General features: G+C 39.2%; 1 protein-coding gene across 1 annotated transcript in view; it reads left to right on the forward strand.

Annotated features, from left to right (window-relative positions):
• Positions 1–13,439, forward strand: part of RHOA (ras homolog family member A) — a 31,200-nt gene that overhangs the window by 9,625 nt on the left and 8,136 nt on the right. The window contains exon 3 of the mRNA XM_080934940.1: positions 12,939–13,096. Coding sequence (XP_080791066.1) covers positions 12,941–13,096 — 156 coding nt within the window. The 5' untranslated portion in view covers positions 12,939–12,940. The remainder of the gene's footprint in view (positions 1–12,938; positions 13,097–13,439) is intronic.

Genomic DNA, 13,439 nt, shown 5'->3' on the forward strand with positions numbered 1-13,439 from the left:
AAGGTGGTTTGTGGGTTTGTTCTTACTTAGTTTATAAAATGGTTACAAAAAACTATGGTATGCCAGGAAGTAATGCTGGAACATTTGAAGAAAACAAAGGCTGTCCTGTTCATGGAATCTCATTCCTTTGGTTTTTTTTCTTTCCTTTTTTTTTTTTTTTTTTTTTTTAAAGACGGTCTCACTTAGTAACCCTGGCTGACTTAGAACTCACTGTGTAGATCACAGGCTAGCTTCCAATTTACAGAGACTTGTCTGTCTCTGCTGTGCCACCACATTGGGCCATACCTTATTGGAACTTTCCATTTGTCTTCACTGGCTAGCTAGCAAACACCTGGGATCCTCCTGTCTTCCGATTATAGGCACGTGCTGTCATGTTTGCCTTCCTTTTTCATATGGGTATTGAAACTTGAAGCTCTGGTTCTCTTACCAACTGAACCATCTTATAGTCCCTAAAAATAAGTCTTTTTTTATCTTAGTTTTCTATTTCTTGTTTATCCACTTCTTTCCTTTTTTCTTTTCTTTTTTGTTTTTTGAGATAGGGTTTTACTGTGTAGTCTTGGTTGTTCTGGAGCTCACTTTGTAGACCAGGCTGGGATTAAAAGTGTGTGTCATTACCACATTTTTTTTTTTTTTTTTAAAGAAATGATCTCTCTGTGTAACTCTGGCTATCCAGGAACTCCCAGAGGAAAACTTGTGGAAGTTAATTTCCTCCTTCTACCACAGGGGTCCTCCAGAACAAACTCCAGTCTGGTGGCTGACCCTATTGAGCTGCTTACCAACAATGTCTTTCCTTTTTCTTTCTTTTTTTTTTTTTTTTAAAGATTCATTTATTTATTTTATGTATGTGAGTGCACTGTTGCTATCTTCGGACACTCCAGAAGAGGGCATCGGGTTCTGTTACAGATGGTTGTGAGCCACCATGTGGTTGCTGGGACTTGAACTCAGGACCTCTGGAAGAGCAGTCAGTGCTCTTAACCACTGAGCCATCCCTCCAGCCCCGGGTCTTTCCTTTTTCATTCTTACTTTTTCAAGATTTCTTGTCTCCCACTTGTCCCACATAGTAACTCAGGCTGGCCTAGAACTACTGTGTAGTTCAGATTAGCCTTGAATTAGCAGCAGTCCTTCTGCCTTGCCCTTTTGAGTGCCAGTATTAAAAGGTGTCAACTACTACATCTGACATGTCTCATTCTTTTTTTTTTGGTCACTGGCTACCTTTCTTACTCAAACATGCTTGTCAGTTCTGTTCTTCCCTTTTTTCCCTTCTCCTTTCATTTATTTTCACAGTATCTTTGAAAAAAAAATATATATATTGGTATTTTGCCTGTTACCATATGTATATGTACACTTTGTGTAGTGCTTGTGGATACCAGAAGAGGGCATCAAATAACTATGGGTGTGCTAGGAATCAAATCTGGGTCTCCATGAGGAGCAACTACTGCTCTTAGCTGAGCCATTTTCTAATCTCTTTAAAGTGTCTTATTGTGTATCCCAGGCTGACCTCAAACTCTGAATCTTTATCCACCCCCCTCATTGTAAAATTACAGGCGTGTCCCTGGGTCCCTTGTCTTTTTAAAATGTGTATGCCTCAGGGCTGGGGAGATAGCTTTCTCAGTAAAGTGCTTGCTGCACAAGAAGGCCTTAGTTTAATCTCCAGTATTTGCATAACAGGATGAAAATGGTTAGCATACTTTGTAATTCCAGCAGAGGTAGAGACAGGCAGTTGTTCACTGGGCCTCTGACCAGTCAGCCTTTTCAAATGGAAGTACTCCAACCAAGACTTAGGTCCTGTCTTAAAAACCAAGTTGTAAGACTGCTGAGGAATGACAGTTGAGATCACCTCTGGTTTTCATTCGTACTTTTATACATGAAAAAATACATATATACATACAAAAGTTGGCTTTGTTTGTTTTTTGTTTTGTTGGATTTTTTTTGTTTGTTTGTTTTGTTTTGAGTTTGGGCTTCACCATATAGACTAAGTTGGCTTCAAACTCTCAGAAGTCTCTCTACCTCTGCCTCCGAGGTGCAGGGATTAAAGGATTGCACAACTATACCCAGCAAAATAAACATTTCTTTACATAATTTATTTTTGCATGTTCCACTGTTTAAAAGGTCTATTGTATCACAGTTGGGTGTATAAGGATTGTTTGCTTCTAAAACTTTGTTGGTGGCTGGAGAAATGGTTCAGTGGATAAGAGTACTTGCTGTGCCATTAAAAAAAAAATCAGGCATGAGTGCTAGCCTGTAACCCTAGCAACAGAGTAAGGGAGCAGAGGCTGAGGTGGATCATAGGAGCTCTTTGGCCAGCCAACCTAGCCATTGCTGAGCTTTTGGTTGAATCACAGACTTAGGCACTAAGGCGTAGACCAGCAGAGGAAGGCATCCTTTGGGCGCATCCACCCTGACACACACGGACCACACCACACACAGACACACATAGATTTGATTTATTTGAGCACTGTCTGCTATGTTCTTGTTCAATCATGATGACTATGGGAGATAATTTTTTGTTGTTTTTAAGACAAGGTTTCTTTGTGTAGCCTTGGCTGTCTAGAATTAGCTCTATAGACCAGGAACTCACAAAGATCCGCCTGCCTTCTGTCTTCAGAGTGCTGGGATTAAAGGCATATGCCACCACTAACCGGCAACAGATAATGCTAATTATGTTAGTGGATTTTGGAAAGAGGCAACCTTGGAGGATATAATGTGTGAGGCTAAGAGAAGTGTCTGGTGCTACAAGAAAGCACTAATCACTAGCTACATTGGGAGCTGAGGGATGTCCTTGAAATACAAATGGAAGTCTAAGCTACATCTTAGCTTTAAAAAATGGATAAAGAGTGGTTACCAGCTTTGGGTTTTAGAATTTCAGAAATTAACATCTCTAGAGTTTTTGGTTATTTTCTTATCTGTAGTACTCTACTAAGAGTCCAACCAAGGTAATTTTTGTACTGCTTACATTAAGGCACACAGGCAAAGCACTGCTTGCTACACAGAAAACAAAAAGCTTCATTAAGATTTAACATTGGAGGTTAGAGAGATGGCTTGGCTGCTAAGAGCACTTGGTGTTTTTCTAGAGCAGTGGTCCTCAACCCTCCTGATGCTATGATCCTTTAATACAGTTCCTCATATTGTAGTAACTCCAAAACAAAATTACTTTCATTACTATTTTGGAACCGTAATTTTGCTATTGTTATGATTGTCATGTAAACATCTGATAAATAGTCCCAGTGTGTATATATTATGTCCTTTATATCCAGCAAAGCTCCCACACCCACAGTGGGTCATGACCCACAGGTTGAGAACTGCTGTTCTAAAGGAACCAAATTCAGTTTCTAGGGCCCACTTGGGGCTCAGAACCTTCTGCTAGCTCCAGTTCCAGGGTCCCAGTGCCCTCTTCTGGCCTGTGTGAGCACCAGATGTGAAAAGTGCAGCAAGTGTCATGCAGACACATGCAGGCAAAACACCCAAACATAAAACAAAAATTAATAAATCTCTAAAAGAAATTACCATTTAATAAAACCCAGGTTTGAAAAAAGTATTTATATATCAGGCGCTTCCTCCCTCCCCCTTCTGAGACCAGGGTCTTTCTGTGTAGCTCTGGCTGTCTTGGGATTCTGTAGACCAGGTTGACCTCAAACTCAGAGAGATCTGTCTGCCTCTAAGTCCTGGGATCAAAGGTATGCTCCACCATACCTGGCTGAGTCACATGATTTTTATTTGTTAAATTTTCTATTAAATATTTTAGGTTTACTTCCTAGAAGGTTAGGTAACTTGCTTTTCTAATAGTCATCAGCATTATATATACTTCAATTTAGAGAATAACCTAAGATGTGTAAATTTCAGCATAAATGTTTAAGATAAAGTTTCAGAATTATTTATTTAAAATGTCAATAGGATAAGTGTTATAACCTCAATGTTTAACTGTAATATCCTCTATATTAAAGGATTTGTTTCATATTTTTGAAATTCTAAGGTTTAAACAAAAGGCTTTGCACCTATGCCAGAGGAGAGCTCTACTGCTGAACCACACGCCAGTCTCATCATCAAGCCCTTGACAAATTGAGATTATTTTGCATTTAGTGTCCAAGTGTCTAGAAATGGTAGAAAGCTTGCTATAATCATCAGTTTCTTCTGCATAATTAGCCTTTTGAAGATGCATGAGGTAAAATTATAATTATCTTAAGTACGCTGAATTAGTCATTTTTAAAGCTGTGGTTATTTTATCTGCATGGAAATTTATTCATTATCTTTCTAAAATATTACAAGCATCTTGATCCTGCAGAGGCAAAGTAATTCAGATTGTTTCCATTCTGCTTCTTGGCTGGAGGACTGTTTTGTGCCTCCTAATAATTAATGTTTGGCTAATAAGTGTCTTTAATGCACTCATTACTAACTAGCAGCATCACCTCAGATGTCTTTGTTAGCTTCTGGTATGTGAAAAGTAAAGTAAGCTAAGAATTATTGAAGAAATAGACACACATTGTCAGTGTTAGAAAGTATTAATCCCATAACTCGGGAGGCAGAGGCAAGCCGATTTCTGTGAGTTTGAGGCCAGCCTGGTCTACATAAGCAAGTTCCAGGACAGCTGGGGCTATTACACAAAGAAACCCTGTCTTGAAAAACCAGAAAGGGGGATGCTGGAGAGATGGCTCAGTGGTTAAGAGCACTGACTGCTCTTCCAGAGGTCCTGAGTTCAATTCCCAGCAACCACATGGTGGCTCACAACCATCTGTAATAGAATCCAATGTCATCTTCTGGTGTGTCCAAAGACAGCTACAGTGTACTCACATATATAAAATAAATAAAATCTTTAAAAAAAAAACAAAAAAAAAAAGAAAGAAAAAGAAAAACCAGAAAGAAAAAAGAGAGAGAGAGAAAAAAAATTATGGTTTGTGTAGGCTGTAAAACGTCATCAAAATTATCCAGTTTAGTAATATGGGTTGTAGAAGAGCCAGGTGTGATGTATGTCAGTATTAGGTGTGTGAGGGATAACGGTGGGAGAGTCAGTAGGTCAGGGCAGCCTTTACTCCCTTGAACCATCTGTTACCATCTTCTGACAAAGAATGGAAACTATACTGAAAGCACTGAAGGAAGTGAGAAAGTAGGGATTTACTCTCAGCTAGTGTGGCTCATTAACCAGTGCTGCAAATGATTGACATTCTAATCTCCTGCCATCTTGGGTTTTTATAACTGAAATTAGTTTCTAGTAATTGTGGCTGATCTATGTACAACTTAGCTGTTAATGCAACTAATGTTTAGCTTTATTGAACAGTCATGTGGGTGTGTTCTTGTGGGAGACATCTCAGAATTTGAAATCTATATGAAATGTTTGATCAATAGAGTAATAATGTATTGCTTTGGATGGTGACAATGGAACAGAGTCCACCTGGACTTCTTTCTAGAACATGTTAACTGATCTAGTCCAGATCTGTGACTAGGATTTGTATTAGAGTGAATATGATTTCATCTTCTGGGTAGAGTAAATTGTGATTATGACAAGATCAGCTCTAGGAACAGTAACATGATTTCCAGCCCTTTTCTCTGTTGTATAGGAGTGCTTCCTACAATGCAAGAAAGAAATGCTATAGGGAAAAATGTTTCTTTTTCTGATAAATTTCCTTTTAAGAAATAGGGTATCTATTTGAGTAACTGATTCTCTTCCAATTTATGAAAAAGTTTCACAGCTTTTAGTGCTTAGCTGTTAATAATAAGTATGTTTAGTCTTTTATAAGATGGTAGAGCCTTCATGATGGTAAAAGCCTGCTTTCTAGAATTTTCTAGGGATATAGTCCTTTTTTTTTCTTTTTCTTTTTAAAAATCTTCCTAGATTGTGATGCTTGGTTTCTTTTTTAGTTATTTGTTTTATGTATATGAGTACACTGTAGCTGTCTTCAGACACACTATGGATGGTTGTGAACCACCATGTGGGTGCTCAGAATTGAACTCATGACCCCTGGAAGAGCAGCTAATGCTCTTGACCATTTCTCCAGCCCTTCTCAAAAAGTTTTAAGAATAGGAGATGTAACTCAGTGGCAAAGCTCTTCTTGTCTAGCATGTGCAAAGTTCTTGGTTCATGCCCTACCACCCCCAAAACAAAATAATCTCTTTGGCCAGATGTGAAGGTAGAGGCATGTGGATTTAGGCAGCCTGGTCTGTATAGTTACTTTCAAGCTACCTTTGGCTATATAACGAGACATTGTCTAGAACACATTAAAAAAACAACAACAACAAAAACACTCTAAACCAACAACATATATATTTATTTGGAAAGGCTCAGTTTCTTAATATTACATGTTTATTCAATGCTGTTTTTGACCCTGCTGAGTATTGTAGGGAATTAGTAAAAATTAAAATACAGACCTTTGTTGTTAGACCTTATAGATCAGATAGTGGTGTCTAGAAAAAAGCTAAATGTGTTAGCTTGCACAGCTTTCACATCAGTCCTCTTCCACTGTGGGTTCAATGATTAATTATATATAACCCTTTATCGGGACAAGTGCTTTACTTAAAGGTCCAGCTGTGTCATTTACATACTGCTGGTTTTTAATCACAATTTTAAAAATATGTATATAAGTTTTTTTCTGACTATATGTATGTGAAATTTATGTATGTCTGATGCCTACAGAGGTCAGAGGTTATTCGATCCATCCCTTGGAACTGGAGTTACAGGTGATTGTAGGCCATCATGTGGGTGCTTGGAACTGAATCCTGGTCTTCTGCAAAAACAAGTGCTCTTAACTACTGAGCCATCTCTTTTGATTATTGTTTTTGAAGTAGCGGTCTTAATAGGCTGGCCTGGAACTTATTACTCTGTAGCCCAAGGTAGTCTTGAATGTCCAACCCTTGTGCCTTTACTCTTCAAATGCTGGGGTAACAAATGTTAAGAGGCAGTGGAGTTGAGGTTTTGGCGCGTGTGTGTGTGTGTGTGTGTGTGTGTGTGTGTTTTGTGAAATTTAACTCTTGGCTTGATTGAATATAGTTAATCTTGTTTTAATTTCCTTGTAGGGATTGATCAGTGTGACCAAGTGTTGGTTAGACTGGTGTTGTTTGCTTTCTGTTGTGGTAAACATCATGACCAAAAGTAACTTGGATAGGAAAGAGTTTTATTTCAGCTTACAGGCCATATATAGATACACATCATCAAGAAACTAGCAGGAGCTAGAGGCAGGAACTGAAGTAAGAGACAGACTATGGAGGAAAGAGTGCTTACTCCCCCTTGGCTTGCTCAGCCTGCTTTCTTATATAGTCTGGAGGTGCCCAGGGGTTGCATTGATGACAGTGGGCTGGGCCCACTCACATTGATTATTTAGAAAATGTTTCCTCCCCTCTTGATCACTAATTGAGAAAGTGCCTTACAGCAGGATCTCATGGAGGCATTTCAACTGAGGCTCCTTTCTTTGATAACTCCAGCTTGTCTCAAGTTGACACAAAACCAGCCAGTATAGTCAGGCAGTAAATGGAAGAAAGAGTAAAGTCAATGAATCTGCCACCTGGCGCGGGGGGGGGGGGGGCTGTGGGGGTGGGAGAGGCTTCTCCTACCCACATCCTGGCTTCCTTCCACCTCTTCTCAGTCCCTTCTCTCTCCTCCTCCCCTCTCCGATCCAAAGTCCTGCCTACTTCTTGCTCTGTTTTTTTGTTTTGTTTTGTTTTGTTTTGTTTTGTTTTTGTATTTAGACGTGATCAAGTGCTGGAGAGATGGCTTAGTGGTTAAGAGCATTGACTGCTTTTCCAGAAGTCCTGAGTTCAAATCTCAGCAACCACATGGTGGCTCACAACCATCTGTAATGAGGTCCAATTTCCTCTTCTGGTGTGTCTGAAGACATCTACAGTGTACTTACATATAATAAATAAACCTTTAAAAAAGACATGGTCAAAGTAAATTGGCCTAGGTGTATTAGGGTGGGGTTAAGTCTTGCTGTGTAACCCAGGCTAGTCTAGAAATCACATAAAGCCTGGCTCTCCTTTAATTTATATCTTCCTGCCTCATTTTCTTCGGGGCTGAAGTTATAGTATTCACTACCATACTACACAAGTACTTTATTATTGTATTTTGAATATTTCATACTATTAGTGTGTCATATAGGGTCTGGACTATCTTCTTACACGCACTGTCTGATTAATTACCTAGTTAATCTTTCTGTTGGCACTACTTGACAAAAGAGGATGCTTATTTTATTTTGAATTAATTTTTCTGTCTTTTAAATCAGTTGTGAACTTGCATATCCTAATTAGTTCTTTTAGTTTTATTATCTTACGGATTTTTATGTGACTTTTATTCTAAAGTGTTAACTATTGTAATGATTCACAGAGCAGAGAGCTCCTGAGACATCAGTAAAGAGCACTTTGACCCTTTAATTTAGAAAAGGAAGAAGTCTGTTAATTAAGGATATGTGGCTAGAATTAATTTCTGCCAAACTCTGTACTAGAAATATCCTAGGATGAGCTAGGCTATTTGAGGGTAGGCTGTGTAAACTATACTAAATCTGATCTCCCTAGGTTTCACCTGGAAGCTTCAGCCTTGGTAATGACTATGCTTTCTATATAGTTACTAATAGGTTAGATAATATGTAAAGTCAGGATAATAAAGAATATGGTCTTTTTGGGTATGGTGGCCCACACTTTTAATCTCATCTCTCAGAGGCAGAAGCAGGCAGATCTTTGTGAGTTCAAAGAGAGCCGAGGCTCTGTTACAGAGAAACAAACCCCTATCTTAAGGGGTTGGGGGGGGGGCAGGGAGAACAAGAATGTGGTCTTTTTAGTTGACTTTTTTTTTCATAATATTTTAAGATTCATCCACATTGTATCATGTATCACTATTTCATTACTGTTAATGATGAATAATATATGGGTATATTCCATGGATAGGTATATAGAATCATTTTTGAGCTGGAAATGGTAGCATACACCTGTAAGTCCAGCACTTAAAAGGAGAGCCAGGCTAGGTGGTGCATGCTTTCAATTCCAGCACTCTAGAGGGAGGCAGAGGCAGGAAGATCTGAGTTTGATGCCAGCCTGGGCTACAGGGCAGCCAGAGTTAGGTAGAGAAAACCTGTCTCGAAAAACAAGACAAAAAGGCAGAAGGATCAGGAATTCAGAGTTATCCTTGGCTATGTAGGAGATTTCAGGTCATCTTTGGTTCCATAAGACCCTTTGTCAGACACAAAAAATGGAGATTATTTTGTTAATTAAAAGCTAAGGAAAATTATAAGCTTGGCATATTAAAAAGTATGGCAGGCTGGAGAGAAGGCTCAGAGGTTAAGAGCATTGACTGCTCTTCCAGAGGTCCTAAATTAAATTCCCAACAACCGCATGGTAGCTCACAGTCATATAATGGGATCTGGTGCCCTCCTCTGCTGTGTCTGAAGACAGCAGTGGTGTACTCACATGAAATAAGTTAAAAGTATGGTATACTAAAGTAATTATTAGTATCTTGGGGTATCTGCTATTTGTTAAATTAGTATTTTCTCCTTTTTATTACCTAAAAGAAAAGATGGGCCAGGCCAGGTGGTCTACACACTTGGGAAGCAGAGGCAAGCAGATCTCTGAATTCCAGGACAGCAAAGACTACACAGAGAAACCCTGTCCTGAAAACCCAAAATAATAATAATAATATTTTAAATATTTATTATTATATTTGAGTACACTGTAGCTGTTTTCAGACATACCAGAAGAGGGCATCAGATTTCATTAAAGGTGGTTGTAAGCCACCATGTGGTTGCTGGGATTTGAACTCAGGACCTCTGGAAGAGCAGCTGAGCCATCTTTCCAGTCCCCAAAATATTATTTATTATTGTTGTTGGTGGTGGTAGTGGTAGTAGTGGTAGTAGTAGACAGGTCTCACTGTCTTCCTAGGTGGCTCAGAATTCACTGTATACCAGGTTGGTCCCAAGTGCTAGAAAAAGGCATCTGCCACTACTCCTGGCTGACTTTACTACATTTTCTAAAGATTAATGTATACAAGTTAATAGATTTATTTTAGTCTTTTATTATTTTGTATATATGGGTATTTTTCCTTACTTCTTGCATGCTTGGTGCCTGTGGAGGCCCAAGAAAGGGTATTGGATCCCCCAGAACTGGAGTTATTATAGATGGTTGTTATGGACCATGTGGGTGTTGGAGATTGAACCCAGGTCGTCTGGAATAGTAACTAGGTGCTTTTAACTGCTAAGCCATCTTTCCAGTGTACCCCCTTCCCTCATGGATACAGGGTCATGCTTGTTTTCTCTCCTCGCTCCCACCCTCCCCCCAAATAGTCTCTCCTGTTTCATGCAACACCACAGCTAAACCTTTTTGTTTTCATACTTACATACTTTCATATGTATCATTGCTGAGCACTCATTTTGAATTCCTAATCCAGTTTAATCTGGAAAGACTCTAGAAGGCTTTGTGCAAAATTTGAGGCTAACTAGCTGGGTGTGGTGGTGCACACCTTTAATCTCAGCATTCAAGAGGTAGAGGCAAGCAGATTTAGATCTCTTGAGTTTGAGGCCAGCCTAGCCAAATCCAGCCCAGGTTTTCTGATTCTTTAGTGTTTCTTAGCTTTTTTTACTTCTCTTTTGCTAAATTAAATGTTTTCAGGGTCTTATGAGAAACAGTTATTACAAAGCTAGGAGTAATGGTACACAGTAGTACTTGGGAATAAAGGCAGGGAGATCTAGGCCAGCCTCTTATACGTAGTGAATTCTAGGCCAGTCTTGGTGATAAATTAGACCCTATCTCAAAAACAGAAGAGTCATTGCCTTGAGAGAAGGCTGGTCATACATTATAAAGGAGTTAGGTATTTTAACAGTATTGTTTCAAAATGTGTCCTTTCTGAGATTTTGCTCCTTCTGTGTAGCAGTATCATTCATTATGGTCATGCCATGCTCAACACAGCTAGAAAATAGACTTGGAGGAGAAATAGGTGTATATGCTCTCTACACCGAAGGAACATGAGAGAGACTTCAGGAATGAGTATGAGTCAGGCCCAAGGAAAGATGATTTCCTGACTTCCTGTGTAGGGTAGATCACATGGGGTGGTATGGGGTTTTGCTTTGTTTGTTTTGTTTTGAGACAGGGACTCACTGTGTAGCCCTGGGTGTAGACCTGCTGGCTTCAAACTCAAAGAGATCCATCTGCCTCTGTCACCCTAGTGCTGAGCTTAAAAGCATTCGCCACTATGCTCAGCTCCAAAAGAACCCCATTGCTACACTTGGAGGTAACAGCTAGTTAGGGGCTTGGTGACTTAGGGCCAGAAACAAAAGGGAATACTTGATGAACAAGTAGAATGCTTCTTTCTGGGAAAAGAAGAGTTTTTAGGGCTGAAGAGATGGCTCAGTGGTTAAGAGCACTGACTGCTCTTCCAAAGGTCCTGAGTTTAATTCCCAGCAACCACATGGTGGCTCACAACCATCTGTAATGGGATCTGACGCCCTCTTCTGGTGTGTCTGAAGACAGCGACAGTGTACCCATGTACATTAAATAAATAAATCTTTAAAAATAAATAAAAATTAATTTACTTATTTTTTAAAAATAGGTTTTAGGTAAAGACATTTCCTTGCACTGAAGTAGTTAGGATTGTTTGAAGCTAGTTAATAGATAAGGTATGGGATTCAAAAATGCAGGAGACTTAGAAGATCCTAAATGCTAGACATTTAGCATTTGGAATGCTAAGTTCCCAGTCATAGGAACAGGACAGCTGTGTAGTTGTGGGAATAGGAAGCAAATGAGTATAGGTATTACGTACTGTGACTTTCTTGCTTTTTAAAAAGATTTATTTATTTATTATATAAAAGTACACTCTAAGCTGTCTTCAGATACCAGCCCATGATGTGACTCTTTCTTAAAGAGATGAGAAAACAGACAACTTTGAGGAATCTTCTTTCATTCCATCATTGGTGCTAGGGATGGAACTTGGGTCAGTCATTACGCTTGCATATCAAGCTCTTTTACTCACTGAGCAATGTCCTTGGCCTTCATATCTGCTCAAAAGAAACTTAGGTAATAGAAGTAGACAATTAAGAAAAAAAGACATTCCCAAGAACAGAAGTGAGCTAATAAACTGAAAAAAGACATATGATTCAAAGCTTTGTTTTACTTTATTACAAAGCAGACTGGTGCTACCTTTGTTTCCATTTCCTTTACTTGAGAGTTTATGTCTGGTATTTTAACCATCTACAAGACAAGACTATGCTGTTTGTCCAAATAATGCCTTATCTAGCCATTTGTGTGTTGTGAACTTTTAAGGCACGTACACACTATATATATTTTGTTTGTATTGAGACAGTCTTTGGCCAGTCTGGAACTTGCTGCTTAAACCAGACTGGTTGTATAGAGATTCCCCCATCTCTACCTCTTATATGTGGGTGGGTGAGGTAGGGTGGGGCCGGTGTTTAGGAGTTGCCCAGTTTGCTCCTTCTGCTAAGTGGGTCCTTGAACTTGTGTCATCATGCCTGGCAGCAGTACTCTTTTCCAGAAGATAGTATCACATCCTCTGGAGCTGATGTGAATGCTCAGAATTAAACCCAGGGTTTTCAGAAGAATAGCCAATGCTTGTACTACTGTGCTTTCTCTCCAGCCCAGCAGCAAACACTTTGCATTAAGTCATCATGCTGCCAAAATTTTAATTTTTTAAAAATTTTATTTATTTACTTATTTATTTTTGGAGACATCTTTGTGTAGCCCTGACTGTCTTGAAAATTCACTCTGTAGACCAGACTGGCCTTGAACTTCAAGAGCCACCTGTTACCTCCAGAGTGCTGGAAATTTTTATTTTTGTGTCTGTCTGTCCCCCGCCCCCTTTTCTTACAGTTTTGAGGTCTAGGGATTGAGCCCACGTTTGAAAAAAGTCAAGTGTTCTACCACTAAGCTATATCTCCAGTCCTTGAATGTACAGTGTAGCCCAGGTTTAAAATCATAGATTCTTACAAATTCTAAATAATACCTTTTGCTTTATGTTTAAGTGATGGCTGCCATCAGGAAGAAACTGGTGATTGTTGGTGATGGAGCTTGTGGTAAGACATGCTTGCTCATAGTCTTCAGCAAGGACCAGTTCCCAGAGGTTTATGTGCCCACGGTGTTTGAAAACTATGTGGCAGACATTGAAGTGGATGGAAAGCAGGTGAGTACAAGTTCCACAATAGCTGACCCATTGTGTGTTAATTAGGCATTTGTACACAGTGTGACAAAAATGTTAGGAAACAGATCTGTTTTTCTTCTACCTCCTTTTTGAGGGTGATTTGAACTAATTGATTGGTACTTGGAGGTTAAGACAGCTCAAGCTGATTTTTATATCACTGTTGAACCAAGGCTGGCTTTGAACCCATGATTTTTCTGGGCTCTATCTTGTTTATTTCTGAATGAGGGTTTCATATATTCAGGATTTTCCTTGCACAGCTTACTACATGGGATGATTACAGGTATGTGTAATAGTGCCTAGCTAAGTGTCCTGGGTTAGACTAGCT

Source organism: Micromys minutus (genome assembly GCF_963924665.1).
Source record: "Micromys minutus genome assembly, chromosome: 21".
Lineage (NCBI taxonomy): Eukaryota > Metazoa > Chordata > Mammalia > Rodentia > Muridae > Micromys > Micromys minutus.